Raw genomic sequence first — 24,229 nt, 5'->3', positions numbered from 1 at the left:
TAAGATACAGCAATAAGCCACAGCAGGGTGTCTGTTCGGCTACTGGGGCTCACCGTCTGCTCTCCTCCAGCACACCAGCAGCCTCCTTCCGCATGCCCTGAAGCACATTATTGCTAGTGGAGCCCAGCTCTTTCATCTGAAAATTTATTTAGTTTTCAAACAAGCCATTTTGAAAAGTTGGGGGGGGGGATTATGAAATTAATCTTTCCACGAAAGACAGACCATAATTGTCTTCATTAACATACCACCCTTCATCTGCAGATTTCAGAAAGCTGGGACAGATTATTCTTCCCATTTTACAGATGGAAAATGAGAGACTAAGGGCCAGATCCTCAAAAATACCTAGGTAACTAACTCCCATTGGTTTCAATGGGAGCAAGGTACCTAAATGACATTTGGGGCTAAGCAACTCGCCAAAGTAGCACAGGGAGTCTATGTCAGATCAAGGGATAGACCCAAGTGCTCTCACTCCTTAGTCCCACTTCGGGCTGCCTTCTCCCAAGAGGAGAGAGAAGACAGTAGGAAAGAGATGATAAACTCTTTCCCCCTCTTAGCCTGATGAAGGTATTCTAATTATTGTCCCTCCCAGCCCTCTCCCCATACCGTTCCCCTGAAGCTAGGCTGCCTTTTCAGCTGAGGTTTGTTGCCCAACAGCCTCTTTCAACACCCTTCCTTGTGCAAACGGAACATGAAATACAGAACAGTTCCCTACGTTTTAACAAGAGAAAGTCAGAGGAGTTGCTGGAGGAGCTCACGCTACTGCTCAATGGACTCCTTAGCACAAGGGTGGAATGGGGTATTTTAAGACTCTCTTCCTGAGCCTTCCTCTCTCAAGCTGCCTTGTACCATTTTACGCCCACTGATTGTTTCTACCACCCTTTTAACCTGCTAAGCACAGGGCCTTTTAAAGCCAGAGCCAAGGTCTCCAAAGCATGGTGCACCAATAAGAATATAGGTTGGGAAATCTGGGTCCACGGAGAGAGAAATAAAATGAACATCCTCCCAGCAGGGTTCCAGGCTCTCTTTATTTAAACTATTTACAGAGCACTGGCAGGTCCCTTTCTCACCAAGTTCTCTCTCCAGAGTTTCCTTCTCATGCTCTGTTCTCAGTGTGGTTTTAGTCCGAAGAGTGACACAAACATCACTGTGAGGCTCTGTATCTCGGTGCTTTCTGTTAACATCTGCTCTGTTAACTGCCAGCCCTTCAAACTGAAGGTGGGCTCTGCTCTGCCAGTCAAACTGGTCTCTTTCCTTCTCGCACATCAGCACCAGCAACAAAGGCTCCACAAGCCCATCAGGCCTTCAGTGACACCTGTACAGCCCTCGAGGGTTTTCAGTGGGTTTGTACAGATGGAATTGATTGTCCTTGAACAATTCTGTTGATGCCCAAGAGGGAACCAGCTCCCCCTCCCTCTCTGAGCCAAGTTGGTCCCTGCAGGGCTAAGAGGAGTTAATCAGTGAACACTTTTTCTCACTACAGCGAGCTAATCTGCCTGCCTACGCAGGGGGCATGGATTTCTGGAATAAGGCGCTATACTTTTTAGGACTTTTCAACATAGTACTGCATTTAAGGGGTGTTGCTTGGAGGTGTAAAGCATTCCAGTGGGATCACTTGAAAAAACATTTGCCTGTTGGCTGCTGGTGTTTATAGCTAAGCTAAGAAACAGTTTTATTTCATGCCTTTATATCCCATTTATGCGTTGCAAATGTAGTGGGAAACTATATTTATCCTCAATATTCATAAGCTCGTGCGGGAAGGTGCAGGGAAGCTGTCACTCAAGAGGTGAAAAATAGAACTAAAGGGAATCCCAGGACACAGGAGTCCTAGCAGCCTGCCTGCATCACCCCATACACCGAGAAAGAGGAGGGACCAGCTAACCCATCTTCATATTCTATGGTCATCTTCACCCTGGGTAGAGATATAATCCCAATTGCTCCAAAAGTTATCTGGATAGAGCTCCTTCACTTTCTTCGACTCTGCCCCATACAGCCTAGATCTCCCTTCCTGATCTGCCGTGCACCTCTGCCATTTCTCCTTCTCAAACACCTCTTCTAAACAGCCTATAAACTCTACTCCTGAGTGTCAAAGTGGGCTCTACTAAAAATAAGATAGCACAACCTGTGCAGGGCTGCTCGAAAGACTCCATCTTTCTCTTTGAGGCAAGAGCCATTATCTTGCAGACCTATGAAGTACCACACATTTCTGGTAGTACACAAATATGCATCATTAGAAGGTTGTTGGGGGAGAAGGGAGGAGTTTGGGACCATAGAGGTGCGTCAGCTGTTTTAACTTCCAACTGGAAGCAGAAAGACAATGGGCACTTTGTGCCTCTACCTAATACCCATTTGCCTGACTTTCATTTGGTCTGAAGTCACAATTTAAAGGCAATCATTTGTGGGTAGCTTGTGATCTCAAAGATAACCATGAGTATAAACAGAATTTAAGAGAAATATTGGCCACTCATTAAGTAGAGACATTCCGTTTCACGTGAGAAAATAATTTTAAGTATGATTTTTCAAACTCTGGCTCATCAAGCCCACAGGTATACAATTAAGCAGTTTAAGATTATAATTTGACCAATTTAAAAGGTAAGGTATTCATCTACTTAAGGTATTTCTAGGGCCACCTATCACCACAGAATCCAAATATTATCGTTTTAAAATATTTAAATTCCTTTGATTCTAAAGTTTGAGTCACTAAATCTGGGAACTCCAGTAGCTTTAGTTTAGGTAGGTCCTACAATGTTTTAGGCTCCTCTCTTGCAAAGACAGACCACGAGGCAGCTGAGGGAGTCCAAGCAGCACTACTCTCAGGGTTATGCAGATACCACTAGCGATGCTTCTGCTCCAAAGAAAGTGACATTAACCAAGTAGAGTAACAAGCAATTAACATTAAGCAAAAATGTAATTTCACTGAAAGCACGAGGGAAAGCATTTGCCAGAAAAGAAGATCAATACGGACATATTACAAATGAGAGCGAGAGAAAGATAAAAATGTAATACTGTAAAATATTTGGCAGTGGCCCATCATGGTCAAAACAGTCACTTGGAACTAGCTTGAGAACCCTCCGCTCATGCTCTGACAATTTTTTCTGACACACACACACAAGGTTGTCACACTGCCATTGGGTGTACAAGTTATTACAGCAATCACAAGTTCAAGCATTTAGCATATGGACCAATGCCACCGAAATGAGTAAGAGGACAATTCCCTACCACTCGAATTAGAAACATGGACCATTGAAAGAAAGAAGGAAAAAACTGAAACAAGAAGGAAAGCTTCCAGTTTCAGTCTCCAGACATCTTATTAATAAGGTTCAAGGAGAGCCAGTGAGAACTGACATGAGGATTCTTGGACCTGTTTTCACTCAATCCTCCAAGCACCTCGCTCCTGTCTTAGTACAGAGACAGATTTTGGGGCTTTATTTTAAAACGAGAGATCCTCTTGTGTATTTTTGCACATGCATTGGCTAGATAGGCACTCAGTCATCTGTGCATGTAAATACATGAACCTGCAAACTCAAAAAATGTAGGTCCTAAACAAGGCAACTGAGGTTTAGGCTACAAATATACTACTCTTTCCTAGCCAGGCTGACTGTCTCATGGTGTAGACAGGATTTTCATATTTTCAGTTTCAAGCAAAGTTTTCCAGTTCTGTCTCATATCAATCAGCAGAAGTCAGAGAGTAAAGAATCTTTAAAACTTGGACTCATTTGTGTCTTGATGATCCTCAAGGCTCAGGCTTTTATATTTACTTTTAATGATTCATTTTAAAACAATTTAATTTCTTCTGATGCAATGGCCACAACTCAGCAATCCAACTTCTGATGTCTTGTTCAGATACGAACAACATGGATAACAGTGCACAACTTAGCTTGCAATCAGTGGGGAAAATAAAACAAGCAACTATTCCTGTTCTTGGTGGGAATGACAGTTTGCTAGGAATGTGGCACAGAATCCATACCAAACCATCAGGAGAGACCATTTAAGTCCCCTGCTACTGTATCCACTGACCATTATACCCAGATATCTTTATGTTTAGAACAGTATTTAGGAGACAGCATTATCTGGTAAGAACTGGGTAGGTTTTCATAGAATACAGCATCATAGGACTGGAAGGGTCCTCAGGAGGTCTTCTAGTCCAGTCCCCTGCATTCAAGGAAGGACTAAGTATTATCTAGACCATCCCTGATGGGTGTTTGTCTTGAGTTGTTATATCTAATATCTCCCTGGATGCTACACCAGCTGGGGAACTGAAAACCAAATCACTGACTTGGAAATATGCCCTGCTTTGGATTTTTGTGTAGAGAGATTATTAGGCACTTGTGGCTTTTTGGGATAGCAAGAAGGGATCCTTGTTAAAAACAACTGGATTTGCTTCCTTAGGACTTGTCTTTATCTCATGCTGTTTGTTAAAAAGTGTAAATAAAGCGTAACAAGTACTTCAAAAGATTTCCAGCCATCAACCAAAATGGCTATGTCCTTGGGGCCAAATGCCTAGAGTCAGCATGCTTGGTGTGTACAGAAGCCCATAGTTCAGAACAGTACACACTGTTTGCAAAATCCAGCTGATTCAAATTAAACCCAGACAAATCAAGGTCATTTTAATTAGCCCAGAAAGGTTGCTGCATAACACTTTAATGGGGCAATGCTCACTTCCCCTCAAACACTCGCAGGACAGATTCTCTTGCACGTTACTATATTCTGGTCTCCCTGCTAAATCCGTACATAGCGTAAATAATGTCCAGAACGCTGCAGCCAGATTAACTACATGCACATCACAGTAGCACACCACTCGCTACTACACTGACTCCCACGTGATGGAAGCCAGGCATGCAATCTTGAACCACAAGGCTTAGAGAACTTGCAGGTCTTTCACATGGCCAATATACTGCTTCCTTATTCCTTTCGGCATGTTTTCAGTGACTGAGGCCAAAGTTGCTAGCAGTCCCATCTTGAGGGAAAAGGTTAATAAGCTTCTTGGTAAACCATAAGTTTGCAATGCTATGTGTGGCACGCAGGGCACACTTATTCCCTAAGCTCTGAACTCAGGGGGTTTCTTCTTTTTAGTTCTCCTCCTCCTTTCCCCCATATTCTAGCAACTCCACCTCTGAAAGGCCTTGAATTTGAGCTCTTTTGGGACAATCCTGGAGTCCAGAGAAATTCACTAGAGAGCAAAAGGGATGCGATGTAATAACCTTGGGACCAAAGGTTTCGAAGCACCTAAAGATACATAAGCACCTAGGTGCTTAACTCCCATTGATTTAAATAGGAGCTCATTAGGTGCCTATCTGTATCTTTAGGCACCTAAATACCTTTAAAAATCTGTCCCTTGCTGATCTGGGCGTGAAGGACCAAGTTCTGCTCCTCTCTGTAAGAGCAAGTTGTACTGGCAACAGCCCAGTGACATTCCTTGTACATTTCTTGAGTACTTGAGGCCTAAATCCTAAGAAGCACGCCTCCACCAACAGTTCCCACACTCAGTCACCTTATTCGACATCGCAGTACAGTATTTTCCTACATATGGAGTAAGAAAACGGCTCTCAGAGACAGTGGGGTGTTAACTGATGGCTGTTAGAATTAATTATAAATGACTCATTAAAAGGCCATCTCGCAGAGTTAATAACTTATGATACAAATGCACCTGGAGCAAGGAGGGATAACCACACCTACTTCAGAAAGTTACTAACTACACAACTCTTTTGCAGATTAGCTCATTTCCCCCAGTCAGAAACTGTTACAGTAGCAAATATGCTCACTGATGGACCAACTCAGAGAGGTTCACCAGAGGAGAGAGAAATATTCCACTCAGTTCCCCACCTAACACAAAGGCAGAGAATATACAGCAGTCTGGAGAAAAGCTTTACATCTCCTCCAAGACAGTCATGTCAGACCTTGGCTATGATCTTTCCAAGTGAGAACACTCTCTCAGACCTTCAGTCACGACTCTACACACCAGCTCTGCAGGATTTCTATGCAAATCAATGCCACCATCTCCATCAACAGCCCTGCCATAAATAGAGTATGATAGCAGAGGGATTAACTTAGATTTAAAATACAGCACAGCAGCAGTTGCTATGTTGAGAGAGGGTAACTAGGAAATGCAGTAAACTCTCCCATTTTCCTGTATCCTTGGAACTCACACCTCAAAGTCACAAGGAGGGACAGCTGAGCAGTTTCGAGTTTTATTTCTCAGAGCCATACTTGATCTGTGTTGGCTGAAGTTACAAGGGAAGGTAGTGTATAGACCAAATCCATTATCTCCCCACTGTTGTCAACAGCAACTTGGCTTTTCAAAGGGTCTCCAGTAAACCTGGTGCATGGCAAATTTAGAGGACCATGACACCTCCCACCTCCCCCACTTTAGTACAAAGACAGACTCACCTTAAAATCTGTATTATTGATGTACTCAAACACCAAAGCTGGGGTCTTTGACTGCAAGAGAGAAAGATGAATGGTTTAGCCATCTTCCTGCAAGAGCAGTACCTTCTGCCCTTTCTGAGCCCCAGAATTTCCGACTGACAAAAAACACTTGCATTTACTTTCCTTCCCACAATCCCCGCTCTGCCACCGAAGTGCGCTGGAACAAACCATGCTTATTACCCAGACAGCAAGCACCAGCTAGGCATTTCCCACCACGCTTTCCCCCCCTCCAGCTTGTTGATCACAGATAGCACAAGATGTTAGTGCACAGCAATGTGAAATGTATCTCCTCACAGCTGAGCGGATAAGTGAAATTGTATCATTCTCTTGCTAATACTTAGAACTTGCTAATCATTTTCTCTTGCAGTTGTCAATGAACTAGAAGGTCATGTGACCCCACCCAACAACCCCTTCCCTTATCCCCCAACCAACAAAGAATTTGTTCTGGGAAAGGGGCAAACGTAGCATCTAAACAACAAACCAGACCAAACAAGAGAAATATTATTTAGGAAGGAAAGAAGGTTTAGGTTGGATATTAGGAAAAACTTTTTCACTAGGAGGGTGGTGAAACACTGGAATGCGTTACCTAGGGAGGTGGTAGAATCTCCTTCCTTAGAAGTTTTTAAGGTCAGGCTTGACAAAGCCCTGGCTGGGATGATTTAATTGGGGATTGGTCCTGCTTTGAGCAGGGGGTTGGACTAGATGACCTCCTGAGGTCCCTTCCAACCCTGATATTCTATGATTCTAAGGAAGAGGAAATAAGCAGTGAGCTGTTAAGTAGGAAGACAACAAGATGTAACCAAGTGGGAGGATGAGCATCTGCTATCAATTCACCTGGACAAATCTTACCATTGTTTAAGCCACAAGTGGCCATGACACAGAGATGGCACGTGTGAGAGAGGCATGTTTGAGTCACCAAGCTTTCCCCCCCCCACCAATCAATTCAAGAGGCATCATTAGATACAGAAAGGGAATCAAGGATTTTGGCGTACAGGGAAGATTACCAGGTCACCCAAATCAAGGTATTCTCAAAAGAACCTAAAAACCCAACACTGCTCTTCAGTGAGGGAAGATGTAAAAAGCAAGATGAAGGCTAAGATGACAAGACAACCAGCAACAAACAGGAGTTTTGCACTTGAAACATGTATTTCCATCAATTACCCCACAGACTACAGCTCAAGACAAGCCCAGCACACAAGATACCTCAGGACATACTGATACCTACCACTGGATCCTTGACAGTGTCAATCAGCTTAATAATGTTGGTGCCACCTCGCAGATTCTCCAGAATCTTAACCTCTCGTTTTATCTTCTTTTTCTTCACTGGCTTAAATACACAAAAGTGATTAGAAGTGAGACCCTTTCAGAAGATACCACCAGTTCTCATCCAGTGATTTATAGTGGACTGAACTACTTCCCTCCTCTTGGCGGAGGGCAAGTGAGAACACTCCTAACTGCAAGAAGGCAGCAGTTTTCAGAAAGGGCTGACATAGGGCAGACAGGCACCTCAAAACAGCCAATTCTCTGTTGTCAGGATGGGTTACTTTTCTGTTACATGCAATGGCAGAGCACTTTACAGACAAAACCAGCCACAAGTACTGTGGTCATCACCAAGTCTAAAAGCACTTGAAAACCACCCAACACGGAAAAGGTAACAGTTAGCTGTTATGCATTATTGCATTTATTATCACATGGTAAATATGGCGGACGCTGTACCACAGCCTGTGTTTACCGGTTTAACGCATGGTGTTTTAGTTCTACAGTTGTGCAGTTCTTATTTCTTCGGGAAGTAACTTATCTTGAGTCATCCTTCAGTTAGTTAATTTGCTGAAATTCCAGATATCAACATTGATGAAGCAGTTTAGACATTTAAGTGTATAATTACACACCATGTAATCCTTCAACTACCCCAGGGAGTGCGAACACGCAGTAAAACTGCACCTGGCGACAGGTTATTGCTTTTATACACACTTCAAAATATTCTTACAATTTTTTTTAAGCTGTCGTAAACTTGTCTTCAAACATATACACTCCAAAAACCTCTTTTTGGGAGTAAACTTTATGAAGGAGGGTTCTTATCAAATAAAATGTTTTTTTCCCCAACCAGACTGATCAGCTGCCCATTCCATATAAAGATTCATAGATACTAAGGTCAGAAGGGACCATTATGATCATCTAGTCCGACCTCCTGCACAACACAGGCCACAGAATCTCACCTACCCGCTCCTGCGAAAAACCTCTCACCTACGAAGTCCTCAAATCGTGGTTTAAAGACTTCAAGGAACAGAGAATCCTCCAGCAAGTGACCCGTGTCCCATGCTACAGAGGAAGGGGAAAAACCTCCAGGGCCTCTTCCAATCTGCCCTGGAGGAAAATTCCTTCCCGACCCCAAATATGGCAATCAGCTAAACCCTGAGCATATGGGCAAGATTCACCAGCCAGATACCCAGGAAAGAATTCTCTGTAGTAACTCAGATCCCACCCCATCTAACATCCCATCACAGGCCATTGAGCCTATTTACCATGAATATTTAAAGATCAATTAATTACCAAAATCATGTTATTCCATCATACCATCTCTTCCATAAACTTATCGAGTTTAATCTTAAAGCCAGACAGGTCTTTTGCCCCCACTGCTTCCCTTGGCAGGCTATCCCAAAACTTCGCTCCTCTGATGGTTAGAAACCTTCGTCTAATTTCAAGTCTAAACTTCCCGATGACCAGCTTATAGCCATTTTTTCTTGTGTCCACATTGGTACTCAGCTTAAATAATTCTTCTCCCTCTCCGGTATTTATCCCTCTGATATATTTATAGAGGGCAATCATATCTCCCCTCAGCCTTCTTTTAGTTAGGCTAAACAATTTACATAACTCAGCATAAGGGGAGTTAACGTTGTTGACTCCCTATTCCTGCACCTGCTTGGAGGAAAAAGCAGCGCAGCAAGTAAGATTTTAAGACAATGGCTATGAACAATGGTTCATGGGCCACAAGTGATCTGCAGATGGAGCCATGGAGAACCACAGTGAGGTACTAAGAAAGGATTTAAGTTCATGAAAAGCACTCTCTCCTACTCACATACTGCTCTGTCCCAAAAAAAAAAAAAAAAAAAAAAAAAAAGGTTTGTAGAATGAGAAACTTTAGAGACTCACCATTGTAACATTGAATTGAAAAACGTTCCTTTTTCATTTTGGCTGCCTCCTGAAGCACTGAAAGTTAAAGATCCTTGAGAGGCTTTTAAAGTCTCTAAGAGCTTTCAATTTGAAAACAAAAGTCACAAAAACCCCTTACTCACAGGTATGAACACTAACCCCCCCCCATCAGATCCTGCCTATAAAGAGCATATCATAAATACAAACCAACGAACTCTCAGTAAACAGACTGCTCAAAAAGCAAGAAAGCCAAAGGAAAAAACTGAAGTTTCAGTTAACAGACTCCCATTAAATATGTTATATTTAAAATCTATATTAAGAAAACATTAAAGTGGGACTGTTAAGCACCCACAAATTAGGAGAAGAAAGTTAATATCACCTTAACTCTACCCCCTTGTGAATACACACTACTATACAGTTAGTCATGATCTCAAACTCTCTCTCAAATTAAGTCATTTTAGGCTTTTGGAAAGATAAAATTCCATACAGTAACTAGTCAATAGTCACACAGCCAGAACACTGTGGCCTGAACACCTTAGGGAGGATCTGGCCAGCTTTGCAAGATGTGCAGTGAACGAGGCAAAGGCTTCTGCATAGCCCTTTAGTTCACTGTGAACCTACAGTAAATTTTGCAGTATGCAATTAAGTTTTAGATACAGGCGTGCTGCATATCCCACCTTCAAAGAGTTAAAATATCATCCTATCTTTACTGCACGTACACAGAGAAAGAGTCAGGTCTCAAGTCGGTCAAACCAAAACAAACCCCGTTTTCACCAGAATTCTCCAAAGCCACTATCCCCCAATAAGGGCTATTTCTCTACCAGATTATGTTTTGTTTTTACTCTCCAACCATTTTAGCTTTAGAGCTGTTCCGAAAACATTACAACTGCATTTATTTACATTACGGAGCAAGTATCTCCTCTCTCATATGCTCTCAAACACAGCTGAACCATTTTAACTCAAACTTTCCAAAACAGGTCATCTTCCAACAGACACCAAGGTTAGAAATTTTCCAACTCAAAGGTGAAAATTGCAGAAAAGATACAAACTACTGAAAACATGGGTTTACTATGGAAACAATTAAGCAAAGCCTCACAGATAACAGTTACTGAGGCTCCCATAACACATGAATTGCAGCACAAGATATAATGCAACCGTATAAAATTGCATCATGCCCATCAGTTACAAGAGTCAATCAGAGCCGTGGCCCATCACCACTCCCCAGTGTCCAATGGAGAGAGGACAATGGAAGGCAAGAGTCACACAGGTAGCAATGACAGAACTGAAACGTCTGTGGCAGCAGGGGAAGGGAACAGTCGCCTGTGTGTGTCATGGACCCAGCACTGTAATCAGTGAGGGAGGGTTGGTTGTTTTTTAAGCCACCAGGGAGAGGTTTCATTATGGAACTATAATTCTGTCCATATCAGAATGTAAACCTTCTAGCTTTGTTCCCGTGGTTTGATTATCACCAAAAGGCCAAGATGGAATTAAAGGCACATAGATAAATACAGTTACTGGATGCACACCCGGTGTTGCTAGTAACTGAAAGAACGAACTAGGTTGCCACTCCATCCTCAGCACTAGCCCATTAAACCTGGCCACCAACGAAGTCTCAGAACTCTGCGTGAGCTGCGCTGTCTCACACGCTGCAATATCTAGGCCCAGCCAGGAAGCTGAAGAGGCATCCTTAACTTGCCAAAAGGACAAAAATGATGCCATTTGAAGTGCTGTTGTAGTGGTGTTGGTTCCAGGATATTAGAGAGACAAAATGGATGAGGTAATATCTTTTATTGGACCAACTTCTGTTGGGGAGAGAGACGAGCTTTCAAGCTACACAGAGCTCTCCTTCGGCTCAAAAGCTCGTCTCCCACCCACAGAAATTGGGCCAAAAGAAGATATTACCTCACCCTCCCTGTCTCTCTCTCAAGGTGATGTCAGACAGTTAACGTCTGTATTTCATGCCCTAGTCTAACAGGGGGGAGGAGTAAAACCCACTTTCCCCTTCCACTGTACTAACTCCAAGGCCCTTAGCACCAGCCTGTAGGCAGAGGTACTGTGCTTCCTCCATCCTGAACATTTTAGTTCTTCATGACAGTAGCAATGACCGCTCCAGTTAATCATGAAGAAAGGTTTCTATTCTAACCCACTTTTCAATTACTCATACATGTCCCAGCGTTTTGCCTTTTGTCATGAAAATCTCCAGGCTTGGTCTCTGGCTGAAAGTGGTTTTTCTTCTTTTCAAAATGTGAGCAAAAAACTGGCCGCTCTTCCGATCAAAGAGAGTGACTAAAATCTTTGTAGCTGAAATGCCAGCAGGTAGACGAAGTCTGACAGGGTTATCGTTGTCATTAAAAAAATCGTTTTGAGAGCTCTAGCAATAACTGGATTCAACTTGACTGAGTTAGGGCCCTTTCAAAACTGCATGCAATGCATATGCAGTGTATTTTTACTGCTATGCTCATGAAGCATGTAGCTAAGGCCAGACAATACACACAGCTAACTCAGCCATGCATTTTACAAGGTGTGCATGGACAGAGGCAAGGGCAAACCTGAGCAGGTCCACCCCCACCCCCGACAGCCAGGAGCTTCTACAGCAGCTGACCTGTTAAGGAGCACAGGAGGTAAACCCTGCTCTCGTACTCCTTGGCAATGCCATAGCTGGGGTATACTATACTAATGTAAGCCTGCCCTGCTTAGCATTATTTAAAGTTAGATGGGAGAGGGCTCTCTGCTTGATACCTTATCAGATGATTGGCCCAGGGCCATTCTGCCAGTATTTAGCCAAACTGTCAGGATTATGGCATTTTTGTCTATCATTTCTCCTTTATAAAAAGAATGCTCTAGAAAGTTCCACTAAGTACTACATTAGGGGAATAGAAGGGTTGCACAGTTAATGTTCAAGGGTCAGGAGCAGCCAGCCTGAAGGTCACGTGTAACTTTCCCTCAACCCCCTTGTACACATGCATTATGGTCACGCTCTCAGACATCATACAGTTTTCTCCTACAACCTTAAATATCTGCGTACCCTCTGAGTGCCATGGTACTAGCCTCATAATGCCAAGCAAGGCCCATCTCAGCCCTTTAGCTGAAGAGTACACAAACTGCACATAGTACCGGACGTTTCCTTGTATATGCAGGGCACCTCACTTAACAGCTAAGGCAGGGCGACACTTCCAAGTTTCATAGTAGAACTATTCTAGGTAGAGATGTGATTCCCCCCCGCCCCCATTCTCTTTCTATTTTTTTAACTGAAATAGCTATACTGGTAAAAGCCCTACTTATACCAGTATAAAGGTGCCTTAGATCGCGATAGTTATTCTTCCTCTTGTACAGGAAGACCTATTACCAGCGTAAAGCATCTTTATACTAATGTAAGTGCATCCCTGCCGGGTGCTGCGTTTTGCACTACTTTAATGACATCAGTATAGTTAAAGCAGCACAACCTTCTAGTGCAAATAAGGCCTCACTTTTGTAGGTAACTGCCTCCTCTCCCAAACTGCATCTACACAGAGAGGTATTGAGGACTGAAAACAAAATGTGCAGAGCATGTCTGCTGACCACGTTTAACAAACATACCTTAGAGACAAGGTTACATATAGGAAGCCAGATGATGACAAAGACAGTGTACATACGTGAGAATGAAAAATACATAAGCTGCAGCCTGTGTAACTAGAACTGTAGAGAAATCTGTTTAGGAGAATTATCCTGGGCATGCAATTAAAGCCTTATTATAACAGATTTGAGATTGCACATGCAACTTTCATCACTCAAGGCAGGAAGTGACAACATCAATCAGGCAAACTAATATTTTCAACCTTTAAAAAAAAAAACGGAATATTCTTTTGTTCACCAAATCCTATCGGCACATGCCGTAATGATTCCAATGAATCAGTAAGCAAATCTTGGTGTGCAGAGTGCAGCCTCAGAAGAACTTGCCTAGCATCCATATGACAATGTTTAATAAGTAGATTGTACTAAAGGTCTGTTTATAGCTAACAATTGTTACCAAGGGGGTTATTATAACCAACCTACTAAGCACAACATTGATTGCTCAACAGGGAAAATGGCTTCAGGACAGCTGAATTTATTTTGTCATTAGCAAATGTTAGCTGGAAAACTAAGTAATACAGATTTAAAGCAGTTATGAAAACGAACATTTGTTTTAACAATTTGTGCCTTCACTGTCTTGCAAAATGTCCTTTACAAAAAAGTTTAAAAGAAAACTCCCAAGAGCAGCACAGAGAAGAAAAAAAGCATCTGAAAATGCTAAATTGTTTTTTCCTTCATAATTTTCTTCTCCCACTCTGTAAAGTTGCATACCGATAGCATTCATCCTTTCAGCTGAAGGATGGATGGACAGGGCTCCATCCGGGACACTTCAAGACTGCTGCACTTGAGATATTCAGGACCCAAACCTGGATCCTCCTTCCTGGACCAGCCTAACAGAACTTATTTACCAAGGTTCTGTCCAATGCCAGCGTGAACAGACTGATTACACGCCCATTTTGCCAACACCCAGCTAAGAACTCTCTCCTAGTTCTTAACTAACCAATTGACCTTGTTGTATGATAAATCAGTAGCTGTTTGGTGCAACTGAGTGACATCTTTGTATTACCACTTTAAATCAAGTACACAATTTTAATCAGTCACAACACCATTCAAAAATGGGACTCTGGCAACAGAATAAGCTTTAAACCGCACAAGGCTAACAGCATAGATTGCTCCACCGCCTGTGTATTTCATAGTTTCTCTGCGTGTTTTCGCTAAACATCAGTGATGTGTTTAAACGAGTGTTGTGGAATATGCAACAGGCAGATGCTTTGGGCCAAGAGAAAGGAGGCACTTCTTCACAGCACAATTGAAAGAGTAGAGGGGAAGGCACAGAACTACCAGGAATATGCTTTGGTACAAGCTCAGTTTTTAGGATGGAGATGGTGACTGAGTCAAAAGCTGCAGCCATGAGGAACCAGTGACACATCTGATCCTACTCCAGGCTCTCTTCTTCACATCAATACGAAAGTCATTTAAGTGTCTTAAAGTTAGTTTCTTCAAAAAGGCTTATAAAGACTCTAGCCTTCAAAGAAAATCATACAGTGGTTCTCAGAGAATCTAACAAAACAAGACAGATAAGGAGGTTTTCATCCTACTGAGAGGATAGGAGAACCAAAAAGGATGATAAAATATAATATTGTACAGCAGTCTGTAGTGCCCGCTCATCAAAACCGCTGCTTAAAAGTAGCTTTGGATAGGCCCCTCCCTCCCAGCAACTCTGATGGGGGGGAACGGACCAAACTGTCACCCTGCAATTAGGCGTAGGAGCTAATGCAGCAGCTCCAGGGTTGAAAGCATCAAAACGAGCAAGAGAACAATTCCATTTTCACTAGAAACGCAAGCCCTTACACTTCATCATTCAATCCCTCGGCTTTTTATTGCAGCCCTTCCCTAGCCTTCATGCGCGTGCTGCCTATTCAGATTGTAAACGCCTCAGGGGAAGAATCTTCTCCCTTATGTGTCTGAAAACACACAGCGCACTGAACAAAATATACAAATCTAGAGAGAACAGAAATGGGAAAAAATCCTACAGATAGATGTATAGATAGATACACACACACAGTCACTGCCTTGGGCAGACACCAGTATTAGAGATAACAGGCACAAGAGAGAACTCAAACTCATAGGCTGTGAAAATCAACAAGGAAGTGACACTATAGAAGGTGTGCACTGGCAACTTTAACTAGAATGGTCCCAACTATTCTCATCTTCTTTCACTCATTTGTAACTTTCTCGAATTTTTAACTTTGGGGCTGCAATTTGCTATGCTTGTTCTTACTTTCAGAAAAGGGGAGGGCGGGCTCCCTGAGGTTTTAGGCAAAACAGACGAGCCATTTTCAGGCACAGAGGGATTGAAAAAAGTGTCCCATCCCCATCCCCGATTAAGAAAAAATGATTGCAGCCAAGTTTGGGGTTTTTTTTTTTAAAATAGCTTTAGCAACTCAGCAGAAGGTGATGGAAAACTTGAAATTTGGCAGGTGTACAGCACGTAAATTGTAGATGGTCCTTTCCCTGGTCCAGTGAAAATCCAGTTTGACTGGGTTTGAGTTATGATGTTTAAAAAAAATCAAATCAGACTTTGGACATCTGCACTGGATTATGTTAGATAACTCTGATATTCCATTGAGAATATGTATGCACATTACATAACGGGAACTGGCACCAAATAGATGATGCCCTGGTATTCCTTTGGCTGTGCAGCAGAATTTCAGGGCTCAATCCTTGCTCCGGCTGAGCTGTTCTTGGGATAGGACCTGAGTGGGAGGCAACGGTGGCCATGTGCCATCTTTGCATGTCTCTCGATCCTCAGATTGGCTTGGCCCTTCCCATAAAATTAGAGCATCCCTGAGGCTGTTCTAACTTCAATTGCTAATGCCCCCCCCCCCCCCAAGAGGCAGTTACACTAGATGGAAATCACCGGAGCACAGCAGCACCCTAACCATATTCCCCTACACTGAAGGGCACGCCTTACACACCCTAAGCTGGCAGAGAGGTAGGTACATCACCCAAAAAATACTCCATACTAGGAAAACCCTCAGCAGCCTGGTTCATGGGTGGTGCCTGCTTCGGGTGGCCTTACAGATTCTTTGCACCACTGGAAGAGTGCAAAGGCCAAGCAACTGGAACTCACTTTTAACAGCTGATTGCTGTGGAATGTGATCTCTGAAAGCGCACATGGGACAAGGCAAGGGTTTCCGACTCACTGACTGTACATATTGTGCACCACAGAGCATTTAATTGTTGTCGAGCTACAGTGGGATCTGGAGGAACTTGCTTTCTTCGTTTGTTTAAAATAAAACACACACACACACACACGGGACGTTTCATTCAAAAACGTTACATTAAAAGAGCATTAAGGTTGGCAAGTGAAGCACTCAAAAGCCAGGAAGTGACAAAGTTAAGGTTGCCGGCACAGTCTTGTGCAGATGCACTATGTCAATATCTAATGACAGGCTCACAGTGAATGAGGCAAGGTTTTGTAGTGAAATAGGACATGGTCCAGAGCATCCTGCCTTATTCACCACAGTTGTATGGTGTGTCCTGAAATGAAGTTGGAGCCCGCAGCATCCTGCCCTCATTCACTGTAAAAGCTATTTGGCATGTACCAAATGAGGCAAGAGGCTATGGGAGAAGAATGGTTAAGGCAGAGGACTGGGACTTAGGAAATCTAGGCTGTATTCTTGCCTCTTTCACAGACTTTCTGTGTGACTTCTAACAAGTCTCTCTCTCTCCCCACCCCCTCTGTAGCTCAGTTTTGCATCTGAGAAACCACGATAAAACTTCCTGATATCACAGGGGTGAGGTCAGGAACTCAGCCATTACGGTGGTAAGAGCCACAGAAAAGCCTATAAAGAATATATCAGTGCAGTGTGGCATACAGCAGATAAGACATGGGGCTGTATTGAACAGTGACGGTAAAAATATTGAACACCTGTCTAGTTAACAGGTTTCAGAGTAGCAGCCGTGCTAGTCTGCATTCGCAAAAAGAACAGGAGGACTTGTGGCGCCTTAGAGACTAACCCATTTATTTGAGCATAAGCTTTCGTGAACTACAGCATCCGATGAAGTGAACTGTAGCTCACGAAAGCTTATGCTCAAATAAATAGGTTAGTCTCTAAGGTGCCCCAAGTCCTCCTGTTCTTTTTGTCTAGTTCACGAAGCACTGTGTCAAGCTGCACACTGAACGAGGACTAGGGGAACACCCCATTAGAGGGTGCAGCAATACATACAAACAGCTCTGCACTGCAAGAAATGTGACAAAAAATTAAGATGCTAAATAGGTTTATCCACCAGCAAGTGATTTTTTTAAGCCACACGCACGTGTTAAATTCTGGTTTAATTTTTCCTTTCACAGATGAGAGGCTGAATTCTGAGGGCCAGAAAGAGGCATCCTATTTACTAAAACTCAAGAATACACAAATAGGCTTAATTATTACAGACGTAGTGACAGGAAACTAAGTAATCCATGTAGATCAGATTGTGATGTATTATCTACATGTGCTATGATTTTGCATCACACACAAGGTGGCAATCTGAAAGTTGCCTTTTACTGATCCAGTTTCCACTTTGAAGAAAGCTCATCTTTATCTTCCTGTATTTCCTGCTTTCACAATGTGACTCCAGGAATGCTGTTTACACACGGAAGTGAACAATGTCAGCCTGAGGCCTAAGGGCAGCAAAACACACTGACAGTTCAATCTCACTTCCAGGCCCAGCAGACACTAGGCGCATTGCTGGAGCAGCACACTCAGACCCTGGGGAAAGGGAACGCCTTGCCTTGCTCAAATGACTCTCTCCAACTGACTCGCAAGTGATGCTGACAGGCTCCCAAAATGGACATGGATCCAGTCTACAACAGGAAGAAGATATCATCCCACTGCAGGCCCTTTGGGCAGGAAGGGGGAGGAAGAGAGACAGGAAGATTTCAGAAGACCCTTTCCTCGCAGCAGTGGCTCACTGGCACCCATTTGCATATGGTGATACATGGGTTCTTCTGGCACTGGATCAGCCATCTGAAGGTCCACCACCAAAGCCGTAGGGTGGATTTGCCAGACTGGTGGTAAACAGAAGCATATGGTTTCCTGTGCTTAGTCTAGAGACATCTCTCCATATGACAATTATACTCTGGCTACCTTTTAATATTCTCTCTTTAAATGCTGACTTTTGTGCCCTTAGAGTGACAAACAAATGCGTAGATCATGGCAGCAGCATTCAAAGGAGGGACAGGCCTGAACAGTAAACCAAAAAAATTCAGCTACAACATGCAGGCCTCACTTCTACATATGAATATACCGTCCAACTAGCCAACTGTTTGGTGTGGAGACACTCACTGAAGATTCAGATCACTGCCACCTTAATTCTGAACCCCAGTTAAGAAATCAGAGGCCCTGGATGAGCAGACCACCTGGTCCTGAAGGAGAAAGGAAAGGATCAGAGCCAATGCTTATTGGCCAGCCAAGCAATCAGAGCAGCCTGGGCTACCAAGGGGATTTTGTTGGAGCAAACTCTGTCAGACCTAGTAGCCAATTCGCAGGCTGACAGATACATGCTGCTCTGCCAAAAAGAGCCATGCCTGTATGGCAGTTAGCTACTAGCCACAGCGGCTGAGGGGCCACTCCTTAAGTACAGCCAGCCTTCCCCAACTGTAGCACTGAGGATTGATGCATGTCGGAGTTCTCAGCATTTCTAGTGTTGGAAGCGGGCTTCTGTACATTAGGAGGGAAAGCAAGAAAATGATGGTGGACAAGGACTGCAGCTGCCAACCACTGCAAAGCCAAATGATTTAATTGGGGATTGGTCCTGCTTTGAGCAGGGGGTTGGACTAGATGACCTCCTGAGGTCCCTTCCAACCCTGATATTCTATGATTCTATTCTATGATTCTATGATTCAAAGCATTCTGTTAATTCATCAGTCTCTTATTTCTCTCCCCTTTAATATCCTTCCTTAATCAGCTGAATGGTCTGTTGCTAAATAATGCAGTTATTGGTCCTTTCATAGGCTGAGCATGCTGCTTCCAGTGCTCGCAGATATCAGAAACTGCACTCCCCACATGCCACTATGGAGCACTTGGCTGTCCCAAACCATTAGGATTTTAATAGCTACCTCTGTAGTTGTGTCTTTAACGTGCCACTATCATGGGGATGTTACCAGATCAGAACATACCATGCAGTGAGCGATGGTAAACAAGTTTCCTCCTTTGCCTTGATTTTCAATTATGTTTACTACTAATGTTAAATACCCAAGAATTTGCCACTTTCTAGAGTATCAAGTCCAAGACTTAGTTTGCTTTCCCAGAAATCTATACAGCCTGGCTCTGTCACAGTTAAATGCCAATCATTTAAAGGTTAATGGAAGGATTCCCCCTCAAGGCTTCACATTACTGTTGACAGGACAGTTCACATGCCATTTTAGACAAACATTGCCAGATATTATTTACCAAGTGCAGACAGCACATCAGTCTCATTCAAACATCAGGACGCACAGCATTCCTGTCCCAAAGAGCTCACAGTCTCAATCTGACAAGCACCCCATGACTCCTACTACCCAGGTGGGAGGGTAGAAAGATTAAAACATCACTACAGATACAAGTTGAAAATATGTTTCCAGAGATGTAATCCAGCACCCCAACATCAGAGGGGGCAGGGCTGAAACCCAGGTTTATGAGACACTGAATGAGACCTAAGACCTCTCCACGCTCCCCGAAAAACCTAGCAAGATGTCCCCTTCCCTACACTTTTCCAGCTCAAAAAAGACTAATGATCATCAACTGGACACTCACCTTGAGGATTTTCACAACCACTCTCTCGTTGTTGGTAATGTTTATAGCCTCAAAGACTTCGCTGTATTTTCCCCTGCCGAGTTTCCGAACCAGTTGGTAATCGTCCTGATTACTGTGGACAGCGAGAAGGAAAATAACTGACAGGCTACTGGGCTGGAATTCTCCTTCCTCCCTGCCCGATTAGCCCTTTGCATCCAAAGCACTTGGAGACAGCTCTGTGCATTAAGTGATCTGATTCCTGGTGAGGGGGCAGGCTTGAAACAGCTACATTCTGCAAACCCATCCCCTAACTAGTCTCTCTAGGCCCTCTCTAGGTTGAGAAAAGCCTTCAATCAAATAGGTCAGTTTGCAGCACAGGCGCCCACAGCCATCTCCTCTCTGTCACACAGCCCCACAGAGAAGAGGGGAGGGGGCACTGTGACACCCCCCCTCCCCCATTGAGCCTGCTCTCTCCCCAGCCTTTAATATCCTTCTCAGGAAGGAAGAGAGACTCTGGCAGCTCGGAGATCTCCACCCACCCCTGGGCATCTGCTCTCACCGAGTCTACTGCAAGGTTGTTTCTGGGGTGGGCTTCGCGGGCAGGTTCCCAGTGCCATGAGGGGCAGTACCAACCCCCCTAATGCAGATCCTTGGGGCGCACTCGGGACCAGACTCCACCACCCACCCTAAGATCTGGTCATGGGGGGGGGGGGCAGGTCCCATCCACCCCCCGGCCCTGTGTCTGGCAGAGGGGTGAAGGCTCCGCATATCGGGCTCCCCCTTGCTCCCGCTTCGGAGTGTGGGTGGCAGCAGCGGGGTCTCCCTGAGACAGGACTGGGGGGAGGATCTCCAGCCTGCGCCCCCCCCCCCCGCCCATTCACCAGCTCCCAGAGCCCCGGCCACCACCTCACCCCAGGCCCCACCGCGGCGTCTCAGCCCAATCCCGCCACTGCACCCTCCCGGTCCCCAGCGGCCCAGCCCCCCTGCTGCGGCCCAGCCCCCTCCCTCCAGTCCCCTGCGCCTCAGCCCAGCCCCCCCCAGCCCGGCTCGGGGCGGGGGCCGCTTTACCCCCAGCTCGGGACGTGCGCCTCGTAGTCCCAGTACTCGCGGCTCCTCAGGCTGTTCACCTCGGCGTAGACCCGGGCCCTGCTGCCGGCGGCCGGGCCGGGCATGGCGGGGGCGAGCGGCGGGGGCGGCTGCAGGAGGCGGCGGCGGAGGGGGCCGGCGGGGCTGCCGAGGCGGGGCACGGAGCGCAGGAGGGCGGCGGCGGGGGGCAGCAGAGCCAGGCCGGCCCGGGGGGGAAGCGGGGCGGGGGGGCCGGTCCCGGCCCGGCGGGGGGGGGGCGGGGCTGGCGGGCCGGGCTCCGGGTCCCGCGCGGTCTCTGCCCGAGGCCCGATCCCCAGCGGCGGCGGCGGCAGCCTGAGCCGGCCCCGAGCGCAGCGCAGCGAACCCGGAAAAGGGGCTGATCCGGCGGCCGCGGCCCAGCCAGCAAGAGAGTCCGCGGCGGAGACCGGCTGGGCGGGCGGGGCACAGCGACCCCTGCGGCCGGGGGGACTCCGCGCAGCCGCTCGCGCTCTATTGCTGCCGTGAGCCCCAGCTACCCCAAGAGCCCTCCGACCCCGCCCTCTTCCAGAGCCCTCTGACCCCGCCCACCGCCAGAGCCCTCCGACCCCGCCCCCTTCCAGAGCCTTCCGACCCCGCCCTCTTCCAGAGCCCTCTGACCCCGCCCACCGCCAGAGCCCTCCGACCCCGCCCCACGACCCCCACCCACCCCAGAGCCCTCCGACACCACCCACCGCCCCAGGACCCCCACCCACTTCCAGAGCCCTCTGACCCCGCCCCACGAGCCTCACCCACCCCTAGAGCCCCATGACCCAACCCCATAACTCCCACCCACCCCTGGAGCCCTCTAACACTGCCCCATGACCCCCACCTATGCCTAAAGCCCTATAACCATGCCCTCTGGAGCCCCTAAATCCCCACGGCCCCCGCTCTTCCCACCTATCCCTAAAGCCCTATAATCCCTTTGACCCCCAACCTCCCTCCTACTCCTAGAGACCTGTAACCCTTCTCCAAACCCAAGTGGTATAATCCCTTTTACCCCAAAACCCTATAAATCTCCCACACCCCGCTATCCATAGAGCCCTATAATCCACAATCTTCACTGTTTTATAATTCCCCAAAGACTTACAACCCCCAGTCTCCACTACGAGCTTTCAAACACTAAAGGCCTATAACCCCTCACCTCTCTTCCTAATCCCCCTAGTCCTATAATCCCCTATTCTATTGCCACAGACCCTGAGCCTTACTGAGCCTCCACTCCATTCCAGCTCCATAACCCTGAAATCCAACATGTCCTAGAACCCCCTACAAGCCAAAGGTCCCAGAGCCCTGCAACTCCCCATCCAACCAGGTCCCACCCCACATCTCAGAGCCTAAGATCTCCTTCCTAGTTGTTCAGTCCCCCCAAAGTCTCCATCACACACCCTCCATCACCTACTTCTCCATCTCCATCCAACCTTACTGCTGCTTCTACACCATCACCTCCTGCGCACCCCACCACCATTTCAAGCTAAACACCATGGCACCACTCACACCATCCCCAACGTGCAGTGGTGGCTAAAAGACACAGCGGACCTCAAAATAAAGGGAACCATTTTAAACCTAGCCTGGCCTGGTCTCCTTTGAATCCTTTCTATAGCAGTTTAGCAGGGCACCCATCCATTCTATTCTCCTAGATTACTGCAGTTATTACAGGGAACCCAGGTAATAAGGAGGGTTCAGTTTGGTATCTTAAGCCAAAAACTTATGATCCACTGATTCCCCTATGATGCCTCTCAGAGAAGAGGAAGTGAAGCTAGCTAATTAATACTTAGCAAAAAGAAAAGGAGGACTTGTGGCACCTTAGAGACTAACCAATTTATTTGAGCATGAGCTTTCGTGAGCTACAGCTCACTTCATCGGATGCATACTGTGGAAAGTGAGCTGTAGCTCACGAAAGCTTATGCTCAAATAAATTGGTTAGTCTCTAAGGTGCCACAAGTCCTCCTTTTCTTTTTGCGAATACAGACTAACACGGCTGTTACTCTGAAACCTGTCATAATACTTAGCAGTAAATGTTCTCTCTGGAACATACGCAACACAATATCTAACTACAACCTTAACTCATGTGGCTACTGCCCCCAAGTCCCTCTTTGCAGTAAATCAAATGCAGAGTTAAGATTGACTGGCAGTGCCATATGCCTCCAGAACATCTAATGCACCTACACTTAAATCTCTGAAAACTAGGAAATACAGTGCTGAGGTCTGCTATCTCAGATCAATCCCAAGTGGGTGATATCAGTTGGGGGGAGGGGTCAAAATCATAGTTTGAGTCCCATTTGTGTGCAGAAAAATGTAACCGTAAAAGTCACTTGACTTTTTGGGCAGAGGCTGTATTTTAGCAACTCCTTGCCAAATAACCTCAGATATGGCTCACTGACCCTACCTTAGATCCCCATTAGGCACAGCAAATTTCAAGGCAATCTCAGTAAACGTGGATTTTACAGCACCAGGAAAAATCAGCCATTAAACAGTAAGCCAGTCTCAACCTTAGCTAAAGCGGTGCTACCATCCCACTGTGGTAGCTGGGAGTACCCCGGGCAAAATGCACAGGTGCAATGCAGAGTGGTGCAAATTAGACCCCCATACATTCATTAGCTTATGATTCCTTTATACTAGTTAATAGGGCTGGTCTAGTCTATGGAAAAGTGCATAGGTACTGCTACATAGATGTAGCTACTTTAAGTCAAACCCCTAATGTAGACACAATGCACTGGTGAAAACAGTGCTTGTCCTGGTGTGATTTACCCCAGTGATTCACTGAGATAAATTGCACTGGTGCATTCCCTGTCTTTCCCCAGTGCAGTGCCCCAGCACAGGGAGGATTGGCTGTGGTATAGCTACACTGATCCAAAAAACTCCAGTATAGACAGAGCTTTAGACTCCCGAAGGCCTATTTGCACCAGCTCTACCAAGGTGTACGTGTGCCTAAGTGATTTCACTGACAGCAGGACTGGGCTTAAATTCTGTGGAGTAAACAGAACTGCAGCTACATAAGGGCTAGATTCTAACACCCTTACCCACACGAGCAGTCCTACTTGTGGAGCAAAGTACTTCTCAAAAGGAGTAAAGGGGCCGGGGTAAGCACCACGCAGGCTTTCCGATAACCCTGGGTCAGACTTAGAACCTCTTCCTCCCACTGGTGAGCAATTACTCACACAGTCCCAAGGACTTCACCGGGACCCTTTGAAAGAGTAAGTGCTCACCAGAGTCAACAAGAGCTCCGCAATCTGACCTCCTACGCC

At 45.7% G+C, this 24,229-nt stretch overlaps 1 protein-coding gene across 3 annotated transcripts in view; it reads right to left on the bottom strand.

The window, feature by feature from the left end:
- CSNK2A2 (casein kinase 2 alpha 2) overlaps positions 1–21,129 on the bottom strand; it is a 41,630-nt gene extending 20,501 nt beyond the window's left edge. For 2 of the 3 annotated variants that reach the window (XR_007359292.2, XM_048870794.2), the window contains exons 1-4: positions 20,952–21,119; positions 19,905–20,016; positions 7,649–7,750; positions 6,385–6,435 (exon numbers count right to left, since the gene is read on the bottom strand). Coding sequence is in view for 1 of the 3 variants with exons in the window: in XM_048870794.2 (XP_048726751.1) it covers positions 6,385–6,435; positions 7,649–7,750; positions 19,905–20,016; positions 20,952–21,055 (369 nt within the window). In the remaining 2 variants the exon portion in view is untranslated. Of the gene's footprint in view, positions 1–6,384; positions 6,436–7,648; positions 7,751–19,904; positions 20,017–20,951 lie in introns of all 3 variants that reach the window. The other variant, XM_048870798.2, reaches the window with a different exon arrangement.
- Positions 21,130–24,229: the final 3,100 nt, after the last annotated feature.

This window comes from Caretta caretta, chromosome 12, assembly GCF_965140235.1.
Source record: "Caretta caretta isolate rCarCar2 chromosome 12, rCarCar1.hap1, whole genome shotgun sequence".
NCBI classification, from domain to species: Eukaryota; Metazoa; Chordata; order Testudines; family Cheloniidae; genus Caretta; species Caretta caretta.
The sequence above is the reverse complement of the archived record's forward strand: the minus strand, read 5'-3'. Positions and strand labels throughout refer to the sequence as shown.